The sequence below is a fragment of the Pollachius pollachius genome, assembly GCF_949987615.1.
Source record: "Pollachius pollachius genome assembly, chromosome: 1".
NCBI classification, from domain to species: domain Eukaryota; kingdom Metazoa; phylum Chordata; class Actinopteri; order Gadiformes; family Gadidae; genus Pollachius; species Pollachius pollachius.
Window position 1 is genome coordinate 21,177,128 of NC_136934.1, and position 23,542 is coordinate 21,200,669.

Genomic DNA, 23,542 nt, shown 5'->3' on the forward strand with positions numbered 1-23,542 from the left:
TCTTATTACAAAAAAATGTGTGGCTTTAGGCTTTCGATCCGTTTTTTCATTGTCATTTTTTCTATCAATGTATTGTTAATTTATGTTAGCTAAATAAACATACTGCGAAGCATAAACCCTGCTGACTTTTCTTTCCAGTGTTTCCCACCAGCCATGACCTTCTTGCAGTAATGATTGTATATAGAGGGGGCACTGCTATTCTTTTGCTCAGCCACTTCACGCCTATTGATCCATTTTTTACCATTTACGTTTGAGGTGGTTGGCGAAAGGTCTTGATGACAAGAGGGGCCCACCTGAAGTCAAAGGTTGGGAATCACAATAATACCACCGCGAGAATTTGTTACCAAAACGTATTTATTTGATTTATCAGGCGAGCAGTGAGTCAGCTCCCTAAATAGTACATCTTTAAGTTCTGAAGAGGAAGTTGGAACAGAAACAGGAAAAAATTGACAAATATTTATGGCTTTGGCTAAATAGCATGTACTTCAATTATTAAAGCAGACAGTTTAGACAGACTTAATATGATATAAGATGCATGGCTCTATTATTCCCTGAAGTCATGAGGCCCGATACATATTGCTTTACAAGGTTAAACCACGTAACAATTCTGCAGACGCGTTTCCAGCCGTTACCACGGCTATACAGTAGTTACTACTCAGATGCTGAGAGAAAGGAGTCAAATTAGTCTAAAGTCCTTTCGTGAGAGAGCACCAGACTTTTATTTAAACTGTTTACATGTTTGAGTGAAGTCACAGATGAAATGATCGAGACTATGAAGGTCATCTCTGTGATGCTGGTTTTAACAGTGTTAAAAGACATTACATTGGCACAGAAAATAACATTAGATACAAGCTTGATTTCTGAAAGATTGATTTCTGTTAACAAGCAATGGCAAAGGAGTATTTCATATTGCATACCTATTCTTGTTGATTTGTGAATGTCCTAGAAAAACAATTTCACCAGCATCTCAATACAGTGATAAAAACAAAACAGAAATACTCCTGGAGGCCGTCTGCCTCTCTAACGAGTGGTTATTAATTAGATGCACATGCTACACAGAACATTCAACTGGAAAGTTAGTCGTAATTTATATAGCTATATCAAATAAGTAAAAAAAATATTGAGCGTTTCAGTCAGTTTGAAGTTAGACCAGCTAGTCTCAGGAGGAGCCAAAGCTACATTTGATCTTAAAATACACTCCCAGTGTTACCTGTATGAAGCAGAGAAGTCCAGTATCGTACTGAATGATTGGTTCACAGGCCGCGACAAACTACGACTGCACTGCAGCTCAGAGGAATATTTTTTATAATTCTATCTAGCATCTCTGTAACGGACAGGGAATGATCTGTGACTGAAAAGGTGTGAGTTTAGATTAGTCTCTGTAACATTTAAAGTATCCTGGTGAAATGCCATCACGATATATTTGTATATATCGTTACGGACAATTGGGATTGATTATTTTGGGGCGTGATTGATCACTTCTACAAAATAACTCCACTTCCTCACCAAGGTATTGATTCCATTATAATTTGAAGACCTATAGATGATCTTAAATACAACAGCTCCTATTTTCAGTCAATGTTATCAGAATGTCACAGTCCATGATATTTATAATCTTTTAAACAATCAGAAAATAATTCCCTTCACCACTTGGCTAGTATCATCTCGTTACGTACAACCTAAACAATCCATGTTTAAACAGTTATTCTATAATGAATTCCAAAATTCACACTCAACCAGTGAGCAACAAGCTTTAAACACCAAGCATTGTGCGTGCAGCTTCAGTGTTGGTAAGCTTCAGCCCCATCAAGATAAACCTCCATGTTCTAACCCCCGCCCCCCTCCCCCCTCGGAGAACCGCAGGTTTGGACCTGCTAAACATTTGCGTTCCACTGAAGAGAGAAACTGGCCCATTTGAGGCCTTGGTTAGAAAACCTTGATCTTCAAGTGTCTACTTGAAATCATTGTACAGGACGCTTAGCCTGTGTAACAACCCCAGCTTTCGAAGTGTATGACCGCTACTAATATCAACGGGTCAGGTTTTTTTTATTCTATAAATATCAAAAAGCATATGGTGTACTGCCCAAATTACATGCAGATACTTATACCATATACACTTCCACTTTCAAAGTCTGCACTCAAAACAACCCCATTCATATTCAAAAATGCCATCCGTACGATTCACATCAACTTCTGAATGCGCTTCTGTCGCCTCCTCCTCCTCCTCCTCCTGCTCTTCCTCCTCCTCCACCTCCTCTCTAGCTGAACAGCTTCACGAAGCAGCCCTGGCAGTAGGGCTTGTCGTTCTGCTCCTTGAAGGTGCCCTTGTTGAGCTGCTTGAGGCAGAAGGCGCAGACGAAGTGCTCCGGGTGGAACTTCTTGGCCATGGCGGTGATGCAACGGCCTGTGATGGGCTTCTGGCAGCCAGAGCACAGGGAGCCGCGGCGCTCGTGGTAGTGCACTTCACAGTAGGGCTGCCCGTCGTGCTCGAAGAAGCTGCCGTTCACAAACGGGGTGAAGCACTCCTGTGGAGAACGATGGTGTGTGTGTGTGTGTGTGTGTGTGTGTGTGTGTGTGTGTGTGTGTGTGTGTGTGTGTGTGTGTGTGGGGGGGGGGGGGGGGGGAGTCGGGAGACAAGGTTAAGATGGGGAATGTCATTTTCTTGATGTTTTCTCATCGATATGAGAAAAATGAATTTAGATACAGGTAATAAAAAGGAGCCAATAGATGGTTCCCCCCCCAGGATATCGGGTATCTGATCAATACGTTAATAACACCAACTCTTATAGTATAAAAAGAGGCTTCTTTAGTTCTTCTTTACAACCAACACACTCCACATGTTAACATCTAGTTCAGTGGTAGAAGTGAAATGGGCACAGAACATATGATAGAAAGGCAACAGAAGTACAGACCCTGCAGACAAAACACTCGGGGTGCCAGAGAGAGTTGAGTGCGGAGATGTAGTTTTCCAGAATGGCTCGGGCACAGCCACCGCACTTAGGGGCGAACATGTCGAAGTAATCCTTCCTGCAGTACGCCTTGCCATCCTTCTCATGGAAACCTGCCCAGAAGACCAGCGTGCAAGGGTTGTCAAGGGAATTGCCGTTGTCAGGTTTACATCTGATAGAATCTTATTGTGTGAATCTTTTATTTTTCTTTCCAGTTGATTTTCAAAGAGAATTTCTTTCTCTTTGATCGGAAAATGACATGTTTTATTAACCATCTAAAAAATGTTGCAATGTCTAGTAAATTTATGTCATGTGCAGGTGTCCAGTTCAGTGTAACTAAACACTTTAAAAAGGGAACCACAAAGCCAAACAAACCCTCGGGTCCGAAGAAGGACCCACACTGAGCACAGAAGAAGTGTTCAGGGTGCCATGTTCTGTCCAGCGCCGTCACCACTTTCTGAAAACAGCGATCAACAGACATAAAGAAAGTGTTTTCTGATAGCAGCATTTTCAACGACTTAGTAAGCTTATTTGAGTGCCGAATTGGTGAATTAACGCTCTAGACTCACATCCAGAATGGGTCCATTGCAGTAGTAGCAGCGCGGGGAGAAGAGGTTGTGGTAGTCCTTCTCACAGTAGGGCTGCCCATCACGCTCAAAGAAGTTTCTAGAACCGATCTCCTCTTGACAGTGTGTGCACACAAAGTGCTCGGGGTGCCATGTGCGGCCCATGGCCGTCACCACCTTGATAAGACAGAACAACAGCGACTATGTTGAGATCACCCCCCACCATTTACCCAGGCTGCACAGAACCAAAAAAACTCAAACTCTCGAGGACAGTCTACTTCATGATGGCCATTGTCACCGACCGCCAGTCTTACCTGCCCCACGATGGGCTTGCTGCAGGCCCCACACACCCCCTTGGCCACCGTCTGCACCCCCAGCTTGTTGAGGTCTGACTGCAGGCTCCCAAGCATGTTGTCCAGTTTGTTCACCTGAGTGGTGGGAGGGCCACTGCCCTTCACCTGAGCACTGATCTGTTCGAGGAAGAGCAACAATAGTAACCATGTGCACTTTTGTGCTAACAGTTTGACACTGAATCCAGCAAAATAGTTTGGAGCAGTGGAACACAGAGAGGAAGAATAGCAGTGTCAGGTGTGTGGGAAGCAGTGAATGGCGAAAGAGGACCATGCCTGCATTGAAGGGAAGATGGGGTCGCATTCGGTTTGACAGCCGACGGACACCAGCACCTTTGGGACGACCGCGGGCACGGGTTCCACGTGTGGAGGCGTGGCCAGGGGTCTGACAACACAGGGAGGGGGCTGTTGCTTTGGGGCTGGGGCTAAGGGTGGGGGTTGCATGACAGGGGAGGACAAGGGCTTGACGGTGTGGTGAGCTGGTATGGCCCTGTGTAAGGGCTCGTGGTCGCAGGAGTAGTGCGAGGGGGTGGACGCTGCAGGCGGGAGAGGTGGAGGGGTGGGAGCCGGGGGGTGCCTGACGGGGGGCAGCCTCTTGGGTTCTTCCACGGTGGGGGTGCGGCGAGGGGCAGGGGGGGAGGTGGGCGGGAACGCTTTCCTCTGTGGGATGGGCGAATCTGGAGCAATTATTATCTGAGTGAAGGAAGGGAGGAAACGGGAAACAGAAAAGAAAGAGGAAATGTGTGGAAAGAGATCACAGGAGAAGGCCTATCACCTAATGTGGACAGATTTCGTTCATCTTTTTTTTTTTCTGAAAAGCATGAGGCCAACCTTTTCCACCTCTGCGGCCGCCCCGTCCATCCGTAACCGCTGCGGTTTGGACATGACGATGACGCCCTCTGTGAGCCAGTCGTCCTGCTGCTTGCGGCGGCGCTCAGCGCGGCCAATGCCTAGCTTACCCTGCAGCTCCTCGATCAAGCGGTCCTGGGAGTTGCTCTTGTTGACGATGACCGGCCCCACTTTCCTCCGCAGGAGGCCGTCTCTGAGCATGGGGTGCACGTTGGGCGTCTCTTTGGTACGCTTTATGACTGACTTGAGCTGAGGGGAGGGGGGGGGCACAGTGGAGCACCTGAGCCGACGTAATCGGTAATCCAGGCACGAGCAGCAGTTTGGAGCAACCAGGCGGTCGACTCCGTGTCAGTGGGAGCCAGTGTGCGGGCAGCGCCGGGGAGGTCAGTTGGCTCAGTGTCACACTTCATGCACAGCTCCACATGCTTATGGTGAGATTCTGCCACTCCAACACAAACCACACAGACTAGGCTTAGTTCCTCTAGAAGCATAGGTCAGTCTGGCGGAACAGGTCAGCTGTTAGAACCACATGCTATCCACTGATCCAACTACAGTGTTCACTCTGACGATACTGACGATAATACTAATACTACAGTAGTTGATGGTAGTGATGGAGTACATTCCCTGACTGATGATTTAGAAAACAACTGAATAATAGTTAATATTAAACGCAAACAGCAGGGGGTGCAAAAGCACAACAACCGCAAGGAAGACGTATCCCACCCGCAGGCAACGGTTACGATGCATACATGTCCTGAGGCGGAAACGCGATCCATAGTGGCGGGCTGCATCAGAGGAAGGTCCAAGGCCACGTCGGGGGTGCCGGGGCACGAGGAAGGCGTCATGGACTCGTCCATCCAGCTGGCCTCCGTCAGCGGGGTCATGCTGCCGTCGGTGTAGGGCCTCTCGGTGTACGGCGTGATGGTGCCGTCCAGGCCGTCGTTGAGGGACACGGAGAGCTCCTCGTCGGCCCACTCCAGGTCCCCGTGTCCGTCCATGCCCCCGTACAGCGAGCCGTCCGTGGTGGTGGTGGTGCTGCCGGCGAACATGTCGGGCTGCATGCTGTTCCTGTCCATGGGCAGGATGGGGTCCTCCTGCACCTCGCAGACCAACCCGCTCTGGCAGCGGTCCTCCATCTCGCTCGGCATGTCCTTTGGGAAACTCATGGCCAGAAGGCTGTCCAGAGCCTCGTCGAGAGAGGGGTCCAACATGGGAGTATGAGGCCCACCCTGGGGGCTTACTCTGTTGGCCGTCAGGGTCGGCCCCAGCAGCTCTCTGCTGGGGATCCGCGAGCTGTTGAACGTAGGGGGAGAGCGTGCCGTCACAGAGGTGACCGGGGAAGGGGAAGCTGTTTTAGAGAGGATGTGCAGGGGAGAAGGAGAAAGGGTGACGGCAGGCTGGGGGGAGGGCGTCTTGGGCCCAGAGGAGGGAGACGACAGGTTGTGGTTAGAGGTCTGGTGGTAGTAACCCAAGTTGAGGTCGTTGCAGCCGTTGGGCCCCCTGGCTGCAGTGTCTTGTTCATAGTGGTGCTTGGCAAAAGGGGAACTGGGAGAAACGCGTTCCGCAGAGGGACTACAGGACTTGGAGGACTTGTGGTCCAGCACGGTGTTGACCGAGGTCAGAGACGGGGTGGTGGAAGGACTGGAACTGGTTCTGAGCAGGTTGGACGAGTTGTTGCTGCTGGCTCCGTGGGTGAGAACCACCAGAGACTGGAGCTGGGAGGACAGTATGTTGGCCGACACTTCGATGTCAAAGTCTGGTTCAAAGTCTGTCTCGCTGGCCGTAGAGAGGGTGGAGACTGAACTGTGGCAAGGGAAGGGGTGTCGACCATTTGTAGATATACGGCTGTCCCTTCCCTCCTCGTCTATGTGAAGCTCGAAGCCCGTGGGCATGGAGAAGCGTGAGGAGGGCCAGGGAGACGGATGGGACTGGCTGGGGGAGGGGGAAGCCACAGGGCTGACAGAGAAAGACACCGGAGAGTGGCTAGAGCAGGGAAAGGCCCCCGTTTGATCTAGCCCAGGGCCCAAAGAACTAGGCTAGAAACAGAGAAGAGCAGAGGGTTAAGTGAAACCAGGGAACAGTTGGAAACAAACATGAAAGAAAAGTATGAAACACTAGAGAAGATGTTATAGATACGAGAGAAGTGGTTTAGAGTTTTCAGTTTTCGATCAAAGCGCCCGGTACCTTGAAGTCAGAGAGGGAAGCCATGAGTTCATCGAGCTCTCGCGTGGCACAGGAGGCCGAAATCCGAGCTTGCTGCTGAGAGTGCGTGTCCAACTCACTGTGAAGATCAGATGGTCTGGGGCTGAGGAAATATAACAAAACATACAAATCCCAAATGATCCACAAAGTCCTTCCAAGACCTCAAAGTGGTCTTCAACACCGGTGCTGTAAGGTCCACTATGAACTAGGCACCCATCGGAATGGTTATGATGACTACATGTCAGAATTGGGGCTGGGCGATAACCGCAATAACAACAGTGTAGTTATTAGTGGTCAATCCAAATGAAATTTGTGGTCTTTATTGGAAATAAAAAGTAAGGATGTGGGTAAAGGCGGGACCAGTAACAGTAGGTCAATACATCATCAAACATCTTTCTCATCATCGTTTTAAGGGCTGTGAGTGGAGATTTAAGCATACTGATAAACGCTTGACATGTGGAACAAACACATTTAACTATAGAAAAACGCTCAATATCTTAAATCACTTGGCAGCCCTGGGGTAAAATATATAGTGTCTTGTTCTCAGTGTCTTCTTACTCCCAGACTATAAAGCCTGGAGAGCATGTAGTGTATAAAACCCTGAGGGTTCCTGGTTGTTTACCCGGGCACGGGGACGGATCCCTCAAGGTCGTCAAGCAGCGCCTCCACGCCGGGCCGGCCCTCGTCCGGCCGCGCCCCGTTCCTCTTGGGCTTGTCCAGCGGGGGGCTGACCCTGATCTCCGGGGCGCCGCCGTTCTCGTAGTGGGTGATGCTGCAGGACGGAAGGGGCGGCGCGGCCTCCTCTGCACAGGGCCACGCGGGCAGAGCGTTACACCACAGGGGATCCCAACCGACCTGCCACACACTGCTGCTGGCAGGGTCGGCAAACCGGACTTTTACAGGTCTCTTTGGCTAGCTACCCCCCCACCCCCACCCGATTCATTTCACATTTCCCAGCAAGTCCAATTTAACAACACTGAATGTTACTCGTGTAAGACGATAATAACCAGTCGATTACGTTGTAAATTTGGTTACAAATTGAGAGCTTACTTGTCACCCATTTATTTCTGGTGCCACCTTTGCCCAGTAACGGGATAAATCGATACACAACTGAACTAATGTGCACAGTTGCAGTACAACTGAACTACAGTGGTGATACATAGAACTAATATCGTAACGAAGCTGCCATTGCAAACAGTTACCATCTCCATAATCTGGAATTTTGTCCATGTTTCCCCCACAAGGGACAGTCAACAGAATGACACGGCATTGGCTGGGGTAACTTTCTCTACTTTACGACCCCAGCGATACCAGTAACCACACATGCCTATGGCGGGGGGGTACATTCCAGTGCGCACCTGTGGTGGGGAAGGAGGGGGAGTTCTGCTGCACGGCGTTGAGCTCCAGCAGTAGCCGGTCCAGCTCCGACAGGTTATTGCCCAGGGCGGAGGTCATGGCTGCTGCAGACGAGTCGGACGGCTTCTGTTTGTTTGGAAAGCTGAGCCGCGGAGACAGAGAGACAACTGTCAAATGTTTTATTGGAGAAAGGAGGAACAACACGACCCTACTTGGATTTGTAGGCGTGAAGTATAATTATACCGTGAATTCAGAGGGTGATCCACCATGGCCCACCTGTAGACGTGCTCCTCTTCAATGTGAGACTGTGGGGGGCTGGTGTCCCCGGACCAGGAGTTTGTCTTGGCCAAACCTAAGGACTGCAGATGAGACATGGATGGTGCTTCATTGGTACATGAAGCACAAGGCCCGTTCCGTTGTACGGAAGCGGCCATCTTGTGTCGATTGGAACAAAGCATTCTGCTCGCTGCTTTTGTGTTTCTGGACGCCATGTTTTATTGTGCCGTGAAGGCCATGGACGTCCCGGGTTGTAAAAATGTAAACCACAGAAAATATGCAGATATACAACGCTTGACTCTTCCAACTGTTAAAAAGTTGCAGTATGTTGTAGTTATTGTCAAGGCTCCAACGATAAAGGCAGAGCATTGCGCCTTAATTTGACTAGGGATTCCGATACCAGTACTCAATACTCGTAAAGCTTTCTTTTACATATATATTTTTTAAGTGCTAATTTGTCCTATATGATCTTCAATATAGTAGTCGATGCACTTTTATCTCTGTAACTGAACTAAGTTCCCAATTTAGAGGAAAAAAAGGGCACCAACGGCGGGGTTAGTGTGGACGTGTGGAGCTCTGTCCGGGCAGCGGTTGACTGCGGCACCCAAGTGAATGTTTAGCTTTTAGGAAACTTATTGTATAAATAAGACACACTGTCTTATTTAGTGTGTGTGGATGGTGAAGCTCCGTCTGATCAGCGATGTATTTAATGTCTGCTTCCGAGGGTTAGGCTTAACTAACCTACATAGCTATGGTGTTTGGCACATTTCATATACAACATTAAAACACAACCACGGTACTAAAATAGTATCACAAAGTTGCTGAGGGCCGTAACCATGGTTTTAACACTTTGGGGGTTTACACCATGAATTGTAGTGGTATTATTAAGTACTCAGTATGGGCCAGCATATACCCAAATGTAAGTACTTGTACTTGGTCAGAGAATAAGTGGAATCGGTGCATCCCTACTTTAACAGCCATCAAAAGTGTTGGGTGCGTTACCTGCTGGGAGGAGTGATGGGAGGGGTGGTGGGAGTCCGGTGGCTCGACCAGGGAACCGTTCAGAGCGTCTGTGGAGGGGGGAGGGGGCACAGGGGGAGGCGCCGACACATCCTGGTAGGAGTGGCCTCCGGTGGGGATGGAGTAGGGCGTCTCGTCGGCCAGGAACACGGGGCGCTTGGAGATGTGGGAGGTCGTGGACTCCAGGTCGGCCAGCAGGGCGTCTGCAGGGAGGGGAGCCGGGTACTGAGGTTTAGGGGTGCAGTGTGTGGGATCAAGGAGGCTTACTAGTTCTACTAACTAACCAATCCCCCCCCTCCCCCGCCCGTCCCAACTCCTCCCTTTCCAACAACGTAGGAGAAGCTATGATGGCCTTTACTGTCCTGGGAGGGACCGTAGAGGGATGTGATTCGTCTACGACAGCATCGCGAAGCCAAGTGTCAAGTAAGGAAGTTCCTCGATAGACATTTTTGTATTTAAAAACAACTATATGTAGGTTAGCGATTATGAGTGCTGGTTGTTCCACATTGTGGTCGCATTTTGGTTGTCTGCTCTAGGCTTCTTTAGAAACATGCCAGTGGCCTCTGAGGAATAGGAGCCGCTCCCTATGTAGATATGAAGGGCTCATTCTGAGCTAACGAAAACTCAACACTAATAACATACTTATGAACATGAACCATTCTACCAAATGGTAGATGCAAGGTAAATATGCAAGCTAAAAAGAGTTTAATTTATGTAGTTGTGGAACTTTGTAGTTCACTTTATTGTAAAACTGCAGCAATCCAAAGTAAAATAAAGGCTAACAAAGATCCAGCCGAAATAAAACCCTGTGATACTGATCAGATGGAGTCATGATGTCTGGTCTGACTGAGGTCTCAGTTTCAGCCTGGTTTATTGGGCAGACTGTGGGAACTACCTCTTTAAACTGACAATGGCTGTGCGTACACGGCTCAGCCTCCTATTCAACCAAGTCAGGCAGCCTTCACACAACCAAACATGGCCCTGGTCCTGGGACAATACCCCTGTGCCTGCACCCACAGTACCCTGGGTCAGAGCTCTGCCTCAGTCGCTGGGCTCCAGTGTCCTTCCTTAAACCCCAGAGCAGGCGGTACATCCAGGGTAGCTATCGTTCACCTCCATCAAACCAACAGAAACACAGGGGCACTTCGGTTGGCGAGGGACGGTGTTGTGAGCGTAACAAAGGCAGATAGAGAGAGCGAGAGAGAGTCGGTCTCTTTCGCCCTCTAATAGACTCTGACATCACGCCATCCATCCCGGCCCATCCAGAATAGACAGACCGAAGGCAGTGTTCAGTAGCCATGGAGCCGCCTGGTTCACACACAGTATTTCAATAAAACTGGAAAACAAACGAAAAACCTTGAAACCAAAAGCTTAACTTAACTTCTGCTTTAGCTTGCAGTGTCCCTCCCACTCGCCATCCAAGATGTAACCGTTACAAATAAAATTGTTAAATCGACTTTTTATTCGACCTTACCAATCAACAGTTATCTGAAATTTAAAATCACTGTTATCCATATATAACGTGATATAATGTGTTTCAAAATTTGAAATAGAGAGAAAAAGAGAACTGAGCAAATGATTCAAATGAACCATCAAATACCAACTCATAACCATAAGTTATACAACTCTATTGCTGATCTCAGGAACGTCGCGGAAGGTTCTGCTTAGTAGTCCCCTATGCTGGTTCTCAACACCCCTCAGCGTCACCCGGCCAACACAGGGCACAGCAGCTACGATACTCAACCTGATGCCGTGGATCTAGTCCCAAGTATCCCAGTGCAGAATGTGTGTGTGGGTGAGCGTGAAGTGTGTGTGGAGTGGACAGCTGTCAAGTGGGGCCAGGGAGCATTGACGATGTGGTTCCGGTCAGGGAGGGGGGAGGGGGGCGTGGCTTGTTTGACACTAACAGGCCTCACTCCCCACAACTAGTGACCATCTTCCTCCACCGACACGAAGCCTCTTCTGGCAGTGGTCTGCTTCCCAACCTTCCATTGGCTGACGTGTCGATTTAACAGGCTAGTCACTACTGCCAATGGATCCAATGATTGACCTTTGACCTTTTCATTTTGTCACAATGATTTACCTTTTTAACTCAGTGAACTTTGTTTAAATGTTGCTAAAAAAAATACTTAGTTGTAGGGGGCTTATCTTGGATCCATGGTCTTGCGGACCGTAGGAGCCCCGCATTTCCAGCTCCATGTCTGATCCCTGAGGTCCAGTGTGAACCACATGGGGGGGACAAGCCTATTTAAAGCCTGACGCTCAGCCAGTATCCTAGGTCTGGGCAAATGTGCTGAAATATCACTACCAGCTCAAAATAATCTGCACCTGGTGCAGGCTTGCTGGACCAGGTCTTCCCGGGGTTGACTTAAGCCACCCATGAGACAAAGCCTTGACAAAAAAGAAATAACACCACAACCGTGAAATTATCCTTGTTAAAGATATGATTATAAAGTTTAAGACCGCTAATTAGACCATAAAGATTATAATAAAAACTCTCCTGGAAAGAGCAGCACTGTTGAGCTAACTACATTGCCTCAAGATTTCCAAATGACTGGCAGGCCCTGCCAAGTTTCAGAGAGTCTGGTGGTAATTACAATACCCCCGTTAGATAGTACAGCGTCACCCCCACACGCCTTCTGTGTTACATCACAGCTCTCTGGAACTTTCCCTCACGTCCAAATGGTGAAGTCAGACTAACTCCCTATATGCCATCTATAGTAGCCGATTGGTTAAGACCAAAGGGGTATTAATAAATCAGCCTAGTAGAACAGTATATAGAAAACGCATTAGCTATAAGAAATCAAAACTTTACCATGTTGTATTGTTCAAAATAATCCAACACAAATTACTAAACTATTGGAACTCAGAGCCTTTTTCTAAGATTACATACATTAATGGGAATTGTATAGACATTAAGGTGACTTTTCTATTGGCAAAGAGCCAGAGTTGTGAAAAGTGTCAAAGAATCACAGAACTTTCCCAATGTAGTAGTGGACTAAGCGAGACAGAGGCAGTAGACTTTCTCAAACCGACATTCACAACAATTCTTGAAAGTACCTTGGGCTCCCTCAACACAGATATTTCTTAAGTCTGAAGAAGCAGTGATAAGAAAAGGAGACAAGGTCAGGCTGTTGTCTGAGTTTACCATTCTCCATGGGCACTGAAAAGCATTATCAAGAAGGCAAACATGTGTTGTACTTTAAGCCAAGGACCGGGCTGCTGTTTTCCATTCATCCAGTCACAAAAGCCCATTGTTCACAACTTTGAGGGCACATCTTCTGGTTATTTTTAACAATCTGTCTACAATCTAGCTGCTCGCTGTCCAAGATCGCCAGAACAGCAGCCTAACTCACTATAAATACCATGTAGCCTTCATAATGATGTTATGTAGATGCACATATTTCAGGCATTCTTCCAGGCTGTGAATACATGTACATTCATGCCACCCCCCTCCCCGCCACACCCACCCACAGCCCTAAATCGGAGCCCGCCGTAATCTTTATCGGAGGGCGGGGAGGTGCATGAGGAATTCCAGACATTCCTCCCTCATCGGAGAATGGGAGCCACCAGCCAGGGACATGGAGAGTTTAAGGGTGTCCAGGGGGGCGGAGGTGAGGGTACGCTGTTGCTAACCCGACGCACAACCCAAGTGACAGGAGACTGGCAACCCTACTGGGGTTGGCAGAAAAAAAAAAAAGGTGCAAGGTTCAAAGTTCACTGATCAAATGCTAACAGATAGGCAAAGAGGAATTTTCCTGTAAACAAGATACCATCTGTGCGCTTGGGAAATTAGAAAAAGACAAAATGGTGGCAATTAAGAGGAGACCTTCCACCAAACGACAGCGTGCCTTGCATTCCAGCGCGAGGGATAAGTCAGGGTTTTTACTGCCTTGTTGCTGGAGAGCCGGCAGCCTCGTGCGTTCGGCCCTCGCAAGGTACGGCCGGCCACTACTCAGTCATTAGCATGAGGGACGGGGAGGGCATCAAGGCCAGCCAGAGCCACAAGTTCCCCAGCTCACCTGTTAACAGCAAGGCTTTGGCTCACCATGCTGTAACCCTATACCATCAGGCCCGGCCAGCGTGATATTTATATCAATCAGGAGAGACTGGAGTCAATAGTGGACAGGGGGATGTTGAGGAAAAACCAACAGGGAAGACAAGAGCAAGAGAGCACAAGGATGGAGCTGGAAAGCTAGGGTCCACAGATGTATTTGAAGGTCTTCTTTAACGCCAGCGCTGTACTGTGGTAATGAGATACAGGCTTGTGTCTGAAGAGAAGGAGGCAGGGGGTGTCACAGTATTAAAAAAGACAGAAGCATCTCAGGGCAGCGGCTGCAAAATAAACATGGCTATAAATATACTGCCGGGCAGCCCTACATGCGAAAGATGACACTGCCCTCGAAAGAGAGCGAGAGCGACTGAACCAAACTTAAAGCATTGCCCCACAGAGCAGTATATCAGATGACGGTTGGTGGAGGGGGATTGGGTCTATAGAGATCATTTCTTCCTGTCACTTGAGTGTATGGGAGGACATGTCAGCAAGCAGTCCATTGTACCAATGGAGAGCCCTAATTAGGTAGGATGCCGTGTGTCATTTCTGGAGAAAAACGATGAGTGTGAAGCAGCCAGCTCTACTTAGGTTCCTGCTGACGGGAAGGTGGGTTCCCTGGCCCAGAGTCCACCCTGAACTCCTTGCCCTGGCTCTGGCACACCTGGCCTCAATCTATGTGCCAAGAATCCAGATGAGACTCCCTTTCCGACACCATTCCTTTGGCCGGTCTTAGAAAGAATCCCCAGCGGCCCAATGGTCCGACCACCAATGAAATGAGCTAGAGAGAGAGACGGTACCAGATGAAAACCTACTGCAGGAGCTAGAGGCACCGTGCCCTGCGCAGAATCAGTTGCGCACTGATTCTGCTTATTGTGTCCTCCTTAACACTTCCTCAGGATATGTGGGGCTGGCGCTGTTGCCTAAGCGATGAGGTCAGCCATGCGGCTCCCTCTTCCTCTGGACCCAGCAACAGGATGGGTGTGGTGAGGCCCCAGGAATGAGGCCGATTTACAGGCCCGCTGGACCCGCTCTCCAGGCCCGGCCTACAGGAGGCCTGCTAGAGTGACGCTGGGTGGGGGGCAGGAGACGCGACGATTGACACAGTGCACTACAAACCACGGGGCTTTCTCCAGAGAACTGCTGCTGTTATATTATTGTAACAACAAACACTAGCGCTGAGGAGTAGAGCTTACTGAGGACGTCCTGTGAACTTCTGCCATGTAGCGAGAAACACTGGTTAGGTTTCGGTTAGAGACCCCTCCACCTCAGCAGGCTCTCCGCCCTCTTCCTGGCCGGGATATGTACACGCTACAGAGGAAAGTCACGTCTGAAGAGGATTAGTGTATTTAGCGCATTTCAATATAAGGGCCCTTTATGCTCCTAGACGGCCACTTGGCCCATGTAATCACAACTAAATCGAAGGCCTCAGGGGCCAGATTAAATACAACATGTCCGATCCCACGTCTCCCTAAGCATGTGGTACAAAACGTGTTTGAAACATTGCAAGGGAGAAGCGACCTATATTCAAAAGCTCACCTCAAATACCATAACCACCAATAAAGAGACCGCGTCATTGATGAGATTTGATTGTCACAGATCAAGGAGAAGACAATCAGGACTTTGTGTGTTTATGTCCCTGATCCATTCCCCAGGGTTGACCTGCCCAAATAGAGACGGGCTGTCAGTCCACTGAAAGTGTCAGTGAATATCCCAGCATCCTGAGTGATTCACCCAGAGAGGGAAGCTCTGGATTCACACCCCACCAATAACATGCTCCGCCTGGCAGCAGCAGACCCAGGGGCACCGACCGACACCCATGTCAGGTCTCATGGTGTGGATGGCAAGAGCCACATCTGGGGGAATAACAATAAGCATACAACGCTTCTGAAAACTAAAAGGCAAACAAAACATTGGATTTCGCAGTAGAGGGTGAGCTAGCCACTCCCTTTCCACTCGGAGGGGATTCCCTTTGCTCGGAGAGGTGGGGGACGAGGGACGATCAATATAGCCAGAGCCTCGACAGAGGGCTGGTCAGGTTTCCAAACAGGTCCATACAGACTCCCCAGTCATCCAATGAGTCACAGACCAGTAGCCCCATGGGGCTCAGTTCAATTTCCAGGCCCCACATTCTAACTGCATCTTCATGTATGGGCTTTGTCTCAGCATGTTCGGCTTAAACACGGCTATGGTATTGGTATTAAAGGAGACTCTATACATGTGTCGTTATTGTTATTTGGTTTTAGTCGGGATCCTCCATACAGATTGGGCTAAAATAATAACGTTTAAGTGTAGTGGCTGCGGACATATCATGGCCAGAGAGTATTTGGCCATAAATTCTGAGATACAGAGATGTTAGACATTCCACAGAGCAGCCTCCCCACCCTCCAATGCCTCAGTGGATCCACAACAACAATCAGCTCATTCACTGGTGCCTGGCAGCAGCAGCAGCAGCAGTAGTAGTAGCAGAATCATCCAATATAGCCCAGAGGTGCACTCCGGACATGCTCCGACGTGGATCCTCCTCTCTGCACTTATCAAATAACGATTTACCGCCTTGCTATTACCAGTTATTAGAAACTAGAAGTGTCGGAAATAGATATAAGGAATGAATCAGAGGGATTGTTTGTGAAATAATAAATCAGGTCAAAAGTTGAGGAAAGTGCATTAATAGAAAAGACAGAAGTCTGTTCAAACGTCTAGTGCCATAAGTAGAGCATGGGTTGGAGAAGAGCATTATTTTACAACACGTAAATAAGTAGACCTAAAGGTTTACCGAGTTGTAGCTGTGTGGGTGAAGCTACTTTCAACATCAGTCAACGTGGAGACATCTGGAGATCAATCAACTGACATCCAAAACATTACTAATGTGAGGTCTAGAGACGGAAAACAAGTGTTGTGTTGATGCAAACCACCACCGCCGCAACACGTTCACTTGTTGCACACAAGTCCATGATAGTAACGGTTGAAGCACTTAATGAAGCAGAGACCCACCAAAAATAGGTTATGTTTACTTCAGTGCAGATTGCGGTGACCTCTCAGGGCAAGGCTGGTAGTGTTTGGACCACGCTGCACCGACCAGCCTGATCCCGGAGGCCTTTCACCCGAGGGCTTCAGAGATGGGGTGAGGAGCTTCAGGGCGCAGATGGGGACGCGTCAGAGGAAAACGCATCGATCTGATTCATTTAACACGTAGTTGATTCGGTGAGTCACTGTAACGGATTGCAGTTCAGCTCTAAAAAGATAACAGCACTAAGTTGCCCACCTGAAACATGCTGTAGAAAAGCTAACAATAGCCCCTGATTATTATGTAAAATACATGGGGTCCAATGCACGATGTGTCCAACAGACGACCGCCACGACGCGATGCACCGAAGGTTATGCTGGTCCGTGGGGGGCTAATAATAGCAGAACATTTGCACATTTTCAGATGGACCGTTGTTAACTCACGTTTACTCCTCCACCCTGCACTCTGATTAGTGCGATGTCGAGAAAAACAGATCGGCTCAGGAAAAGGTTATCCACTTACCTAGGTCGTCCATGACGGGGACTGGTTCCGAGCAGCGTCTCTCTCTTCTGCTGCCTTTCTCTGGTTCCCTGTCCGTATTTTACTAACTTTTCCCAATGTTCTGAAAGTCGCTCAGAAGTACCCCTCGTGACCGCGCTGTGATGAGTGCCTGTGTAACTCGCGGGCACGCGCCTCTTGACTCCAAAGATAACGCTGCGAACACGGCTGGGCGCGCCCCATAGCGGCAAACCTCGGGAAGAACACGCGTATCGCGAGAGTGGTGATCAACCAACAGTGGTGAGCGCCCCCTGGTGGTACACCTCGGGAAGACTACGCATATCGCCAAAGTGGTGATCAGAGACGCAGCGTAAACAATGTTCTCTGGCGTTTATTTCAGATGAGGACAACGTAATATCAAGAAGCATCAAAATAATATGTTATATATATATATAAATCTTTTTTAATCATTTTTTTTAACAAATGGCCACTATACATATATATTGTGTTCACTAGAACATATAGCAAACACGATTTAAGAATAATATAAATATAAACCTAAAACATGACACAGAAAGCTGTACATTCCATATGCAATGATGGTATTTTAAAATAAGCCTGTTAGATTAGGTAATAGACAGCACGATAAAGAAACATGGATTGATGTGAAACTCTGTTTGTATGCGATCTTGTTGAGACATTTCCCCTGAAAAGAACCAGCTGATAAAAACCAATTGATCAGAAATGTTTTTACATAAAAAATGATGGTGTGGTCGAGCTTATCTTAGGTCATCCTTACTTTCCTTCCACTCACGATCCTTTCACTTTAGCTGTCATTGTAAAAAAACACCTGCACCCGCCTCACTCAGAAGTCCACCGCCTTCAGCTTCCTCTCCTCTGCGTTGCTGAGGGGCTGCTGGGAGAGGAGCTTCTCGTGCAGGCGGTGGTGCTTTCCGATGCCCAGCTTGGGCAGGCCCCGGTTGAGGCCCTCCAGCAGCACGCAGGCCTTGCAGAGGGCCTGGCTGGAGATGTAGCCGCAGCGGCCGCACGTCCCCTGGACCGGCATCTTCACGCTCTCCTTGATGGACAGATTCTCCCCGGAGTGGAGCACGGCCATGATGGCGCTGGGCCGCACGCTCTCCAGGTCCTTGAGGAAGGCCCGGGCGTGGCCGCGGTAGGCGTTGGGGGAGTAGATGCACTCGGTGGAGAAGTAGTCGAGCTTCTTGAAGTAGGCATACAGCACGATCTCCTTCTCGTAGGCATACTTGAGGGGCTTGCAGCGGGGCAGCACGCCCTCGCCGCCGCTGCTGGTGGAGATGGCGGTGCAGCGGCGCAGGCGGGCAATGTCTCCCCGCAGGACGTTCATCAGCACCGTCTCCGCCAGGTCGTCTGCGTTGTGGCCTGGAGGAACCAGAGGGAAAAGGAGGAGGCTGCTCAATAACACTTTAATCACAGAGGTGAACAGTCAATCGTCTTGTTGCTTTACAGGAATTCCCCCTCTGTATTAATGAAGTGTTATCTAATTGAATCCATCAGTTCCAAACAGATCACAAAAAGAGGTTGTACCAACTCTTCAAACATTTGAGATCTGCTGGCTAAAGACTCTGAATTACCTGTACAGATCTTATCTACGTTGAGCAGTTTGGCTCCTCTATCCAAGGCCTGTCGTCTGAATACTCCACAGAAGGTGCAATTGTTTTTCATTCCGACTTGTTTCACGATAGCATCCATGGTCCAGCCGTACAGCTCCTCATAGGAAACAATCTTCAGCGGCAGGTCATACTGCTCCTGGTTCCTCTTCACAGTCTCCAGGGAGTCGTCCCGGTAACCGGTGATGCCCTCGTCCACAGATAGCAGCATGAGGTTGAGACCATATTTGTAACGCTCGTTCAGGACTTTCATAACATGTGCAAGGACCGTGGAATCCTTCCCACCAGAGGCACCTATGGCCACAGTCTCTCCTGGTTTAAAGAGCTGTGCTGACACAATCGTGTGGTGGATTTCTTCCTCAAAAACAATGAAGAAACACTCTTTACATAACGATTGACCGGTCTTTGGACGTTTCAGGACCGCCCGCTGCTCGGTACACTTGCTGCACTGGATAGGCATTTTGGTGGTTTGAAGAGAGGCAGAAACTGAAAAACGAAAATAAAAAGGGGCAATAAGACGTCAATTGTACATTAGTAGCTATTATATATGCATAACCCGTTAGCCTGTCATAAGTTGAACAGCCTCAAATGCATTACCAGGCAGGAAAATACAACGTGTGCAGTTAACGGATGCGGGTGAACACAACTTATCACCAAAGTTGTTTTTAAGTACCAAATTGGACAGCTACAAGATGTGGATGTCGATGAGCAGATTATATAAAGCTGTCCAAATGATCGGTTGTTGAGTTCCAATTTTAGTTGATCTCATTCAACCAAAAGAGTGGCCATCATTTTGTTGGATAGCTTAGCGACAAGGCTAAACAGGATGTGACGTCATCACACGGGGGTCCGCATAAAGTTGGCTTTATGTTCTTATTTACTATTTTTTTAAAAAAATGGAATATCTGTGGATATCTATTATAATTATTATTTAAAAAATCACATTATCATTTTTTCGTTATTAGTTTCTGATATGGTTGCTCAAAAGGGTAAATTATTGCACGGTTCCTTCGACTGCACTGATTGCTCGGACAGGTGTTTAAAAGAGTGTAGATAGAAGAGAATATTTTAAGAGGGGACGCATTTCACCACAGGTGTGCATACTACGTCACAACACCTGTCACCGCATGTGGAGTTCTTCAGATGGCGACAAGATTACACCAATCAGGGACAGATTTAATAATAGAGCTGTACCAGGATTTCCAGGACAATAATCTTAACAACCAAATCATTGTAAAGTTATTGTTTATAATATTGCTGTGTGTTACAATACACATTGAATGCCATGCTCATCAGAACAATACATTTATAAAAATACATATATCAGAACGAGTATGAAACGTAGATTGAAAAACATTCCTTGTCAAAATTGCATTCAGAGATATAATAAAGCTTAGAGTCATTTAGACTATGATGAAAACAATAATCAATTAATGTTATTCAAAGTCGTATCGTGATTTCAAGTCGAAGGATCCACCCGTACCTTTGTTTACAACCAGGAATATCCGTAATGGAGAAGTTTTCAATTACTTTATTCAAAGAGAGAAATAATACACTGATATAGGGAGGATCTTCGACAATAGAGATATCTATAATTTTATGAAAATATTATTATGTCGAAATGTGTATCAAAAGGAATATTCCATGTGTATTGAATTGATTTTTACGGCAACTTTCTGTTGCCGTAAAAAAAACTATCCCATTTGAAAAGGTCATTAAACCAAGATAAACTATAAAGAGAAAAAAAAACGCCATCACGGAATCAAAGTAAAGCATCAGATTTATTCAATTTAAATTAAACGGTGCCACTACTGCAACCACGGCAATAGGGAACAAAATGCATTTTTTTTGACTCAAAAGGGTAAATGAGTAAAAGTATTTGGAAGAGAGAACAAGATGGATGCAGAGGTCAGGGTTGGTGGAGAGCCGGCTGTGGCGGCCGCTCAGGGGGTGGGGTTGAAGGCGCCCCTCAGGTGCCACTGCATGTCTCTGATGCGGCGCACGGATTGGATCTGGGGTAGCTGGGCGCCGAACTCGGCACACTCCTTGTACTCGCCCTTCTCAAACAGGTACTGGAAGCCCCTGTAGCCGGGGTACTGGTAGCCCACCCATCTGTTGTGGGAGGAGAACAACTCGATTAGGAGTGAACCAATGGGAGACCGGATCAATTAGAGTCATGTAGGATTAAAGACGAGCATCGTGCTCGAAACATCCTGCTGCACAGCAGGGTAAGCACAAGGGTTATTCGTTAATGAATCGGTTGTTATTGTCTTAGTGGCTCCAGTGCAGCGACTATAAGTCTAAAATGTCTAGAGGAGTAAGGGATGTGGCACACTTCTATCGTTCAACGATGAACGTTTTCAAGTTGCCACCTTGCTTTGAAAAAAACAGGAAGAAAGGTTTATGAAAGGTGTGTGAGATTTGGAGCAGTGGCCTTACGTCCCGCTCTGGACTCTGACAGAGGACACCTTCTCCTGGTAGCCGTGGCCATGGAAGCTGGGAACATCGTCGTCTATGATCTCGATCTTCTTTCCGGCAAAGCTGGGGTTTTCAAAAAGGACAATCTTGTGCTCCTGGCCATCCTGGGAAAGAGAAGGAGAGAAAACAAAGGGGAGAAACCGTAAGGGACAGGGAGTGTGTGAGAGGCCCACAGGAGAGGACAACAAAATATGGTTGGTAAGTTGCCTTTGGAGACCTTTAGAATATTGTGAGTGAAACATCTCTCTTTGATCTGTGTGTGTGCGTGTGTGTATATGTGTGTGTATGTGTTTGTGTGTGTGTGGGTGTGTGTGTTACCACTTTAATGGGGCGGAATGCGAAGAGGGTTTCACTGCGCCTGCTGTTGGTCCAGGAGTCCCAGCGAGGATACTCCCCCTTCTCAAACACAAACTGCTCCCCCTTGCAGCTAGCCTGCTCATATCCCACCCATCTGGAGGGGCACGGGTAGGAGAGGACGGATAGGGGTTCAAACAAACAGAATCACAGAAGCGCAAGTTTATAGCAAGTAAGCGTCATTAAAAAATAGGCGTACCAATCGCACAATCACCACAAAGGTCTCCCTTTCACTCACCATCTCGCTCCATCGCAATACAAAAACGTTTTTCAATTGCCTCTTTCCCTCCCCCTCCCCCGTCACTCACTCACTATTTCTTTCTTTCTTTCTTTCTTTCTTTCTTTCTTTCTTTCTTTCTTTCTTTCTTTCTTTCTTTCTGTCTTTCTTTCTTTCTGTCTTTCTTTCTTCCATCCTCTCACTCACTGCCCAAAACATCCTGTCTTTTCCCCTTTATGTGCACTCAAAACATTTCCCCTGCGTGTGCAGACCCCTGGACCCCTCCCCCTGCCTGTAGTTGGCTCCAATGTGTGTGGGTGAGCACTCACGGTCCGCACAGCACCAGTATGGAGCCCACTTTCTCCACGCCTGCTTCCTGGAGGTTGTTGCAGGGACCAGTCAGCTCATGGCAGCGGCCCTGGAAGTTTTCCTGTTCATAGATAACCAACTATGGGAGGAAAAGGAAAACAGTGGAACATTAATTAATCCACACTGAGGACATTTCATGGTCTCGGATCATCTCAGACGCATGTGACCATGAATTCTGCAATGATCCTGAAAAGAAAGAAAACAATGAAGGCGGATATGAATGTGAGCAAAACAGTGTCAGGAAGGAGGAAGGAAGCTCGATGTTTGAACAAGGTAACAGGGGGATCATTTGTATGATTCCCTGCGTCTCACCTTGAAAGCGCTGGTCCCTGGCTGCTGCTGCTTGGAGGCAGGGTTGTGGTGGTCTGTGGCCATGGTGAATGAACAGGGCAGGATAAAACTGTGCACAAAACAGAGAGAGAGACAGATTCACATTAGTATCCAACAATTAAACAACCATGAACACAACACTATATACATTCAGTCTGTTCAATTCTGATAAATGTGTCCGCTTGGAAAATGGGAAGTAAAAATGGGCACAGAATTACAACAAGGCAATATAATTGTTATAAAAGCAATAATAGTCATAAGATCTATGAAAAGGTTTTATCCAAACAGAGAGCCCAAAGGACTTGTTTTACCAGGGGCTGTCTGATGTGCCAGTGTGCATGGGATGGCACCTTGGCCTCAATATATACAGGATGGCGGGGGGGAACTCTGCCGCCAGGCCCATGTGCACGAGCCAGCCCGTACGCCAGCCTGCAATAGGCCCAGTGGACAGCCACTGCGGGGGTCAAAGTGCACGCCAACCCAATCTCACACCCCCACCCCCCACAAAGTTATTTCATTAGTTGTCAATTTTGCCCAGCCGCTCATTGTTCGATATCCACATGATTCAGCAGAACCAGTGCCAAGAGTCCCACATGTACAATGAGAGGCTAATATGCAACCAGGACGGGAAAGTGAGGGAGAGAGGGAGGGAGGGAGGGAGGGAGGGAGAGAGAGAGAGTGAGAGAGAGGGGGGGGGGATAGAAAGAGAGAGGGGGGAGAGAGAGAGAAAGAGAAAGGGAGAGAGAGAGAGGGGGGGAGAGAGAGAGAGAGAGAAAGGGAGAGAGAGAGTTAGAGAGTTAAAGAGAGAGAGAGAGAGAGAGAAAGAGAGAGAGAGAGAGAAAGAGAGAGAGAAAGAGAAAGGGAGAGAGAGAGTTAGAGAGTTAAAGAGAGAGAGAGAGATAGAGAGAGAAAAGAGAGAGAGAGAAAGGGAGAGAGAGAGTTAGAGAGTTAAAGAGAGAGAGAGAGAGAGAGAGAGAGAGAGAGAGAGTTAGAGATAGGGCTGGGCTGGCAGATTGGAGAAC

At 48.0% G+C, this 23,542-nt stretch overlaps 3 protein-coding genes across 4 annotated transcripts; all 3 read right to left on the minus strand.

The window, feature by feature from the left end:
* Positions 1–695: 695 nt before the first annotated feature.
* pxnb (paxillin b) lies at positions 696–17,286 on the minus strand. The gene is made up of 11 exons (XM_079730590.1): positions 17,148–17,286; positions 9,550–9,770; positions 8,548–8,630; positions 8,274–8,413; positions 7,538–7,718; positions 6,898–7,018; positions 3,829–3,984; positions 3,518–3,691; positions 3,324–3,405; positions 2,913–3,061; positions 696–2,525 (listed from the first exon to the last, which is right to left on the minus strand). The coding sequence occupies exons 1-11, from the start codon at positions 17,158–17,160 to the stop codon at positions 2,259–2,261; spliced, it is 1,587 nt and encodes a 528-aa protein (XP_079586716.1). The 5' UTR covers positions 17,161–17,286; the 3' UTR covers positions 696–2,258.
* A 391-nt stretch (positions 17,287–17,677) lies between these two features.
* ctu1 (cytosolic thiouridylase subunit 1 homolog (S. pombe)) lies at positions 17,678–19,586 on the minus strand. 2 transcript variants are annotated; one of them, XM_079755035.1, is made up of 3 exons: positions 19,446–19,586; positions 18,737–19,258; positions 17,678–18,524 (listed from the first exon to the last, which is right to left on the minus strand). In XM_079755035.1, the coding sequence occupies exons 2-3, from the start codon at positions 19,230–19,232 to the stop codon at positions 17,989–17,991; spliced, it is 1,032 nt and encodes a 343-aa protein (XP_079611161.1). In that variant the 5' UTR covers positions 19,233–19,258; positions 19,446–19,586; the 3' UTR covers positions 17,678–17,988. The 2 variants fall into 2 exon arrangements, with proteins under 2 accessions (XP_079611161.1, XP_079611162.1); XM_079755036.1 differs by having other exon boundaries at positions 19,370–19,558.
* A 1,094-nt stretch (positions 19,587–20,680) lies between these two features.
* Positions 20,681–22,568, minus strand: crybb2 (crystallin, beta B2). The gene is made up of 5 exons (XM_079745900.1): positions 22,503–22,568; positions 22,151–22,269; positions 21,569–21,701; positions 21,212–21,354; positions 20,681–20,884 (listed from the first exon to the last, which is right to left on the minus strand). The coding sequence occupies exons 1-5, from the start codon at positions 22,563–22,565 to the stop codon at positions 20,716–20,718; spliced, it is 627 nt and encodes a 208-aa protein (XP_079602026.1). The 5' UTR covers positions 22,566–22,568; the 3' UTR covers positions 20,681–20,715.
* Positions 22,569–23,542: the final 974 nt, after the last annotated feature.

Excerpts from the sequence above, each read along its gene's own strand:
- pxnb (XM_079730590.1), bottom strand. Across the intron at positions 8,414-8,547 it reads GAAGAGGAGCACGTCTACAG|CTTTCCAAACAAACAGAAGC; the intron begins GTGGGCCATGGT and ends TCCGCGGCTCAG. Across the intron at positions 3,985-6,897 it reads CTTCCCTCTCTGACTTCAAG|ATCAGTGCTCAGGTGAAGGG; the intron begins GTACCGGGCGCT and ends TTCCTCGAACAG.
- ctu1 (XM_079755035.1), bottom strand. The coding sequence starts at position 19,232 with ATGCCTATCCAGTGCAGCAAGTGTACCGAGCAGCGGGCGGTCCTGAAA. Across the intron at positions 18,525-18,736 it reads CGTAGATAAGATCTGTACAG|GCCACAACGCAGACGACCTG; the intron begins GTAATTCAGAGT and ends TGGTTCCTCCAG.
- crybb2 (XM_079745900.1), bottom strand. The coding sequence starts at position 22,565 with ATGGCCACAGACCACCACAACCCTGCCTCCAAGCAGCAGCAGCCAGGG. Across the intron at positions 22,270-22,502 it reads CAGGGACCAGCGCTTTCAAG|TTGGTTATCTATGAACAGGA; the intron begins GTGAGACGCAGG and ends TTCCTCCCATAG. Across the intron at positions 21,702-22,150 it reads ATACTGGTGCTGTGCGGACC|ATGGGTGGGATATGAGCAGG; the intron begins GTGAGTGCTCAC and ends GTGCCCCTCCAG.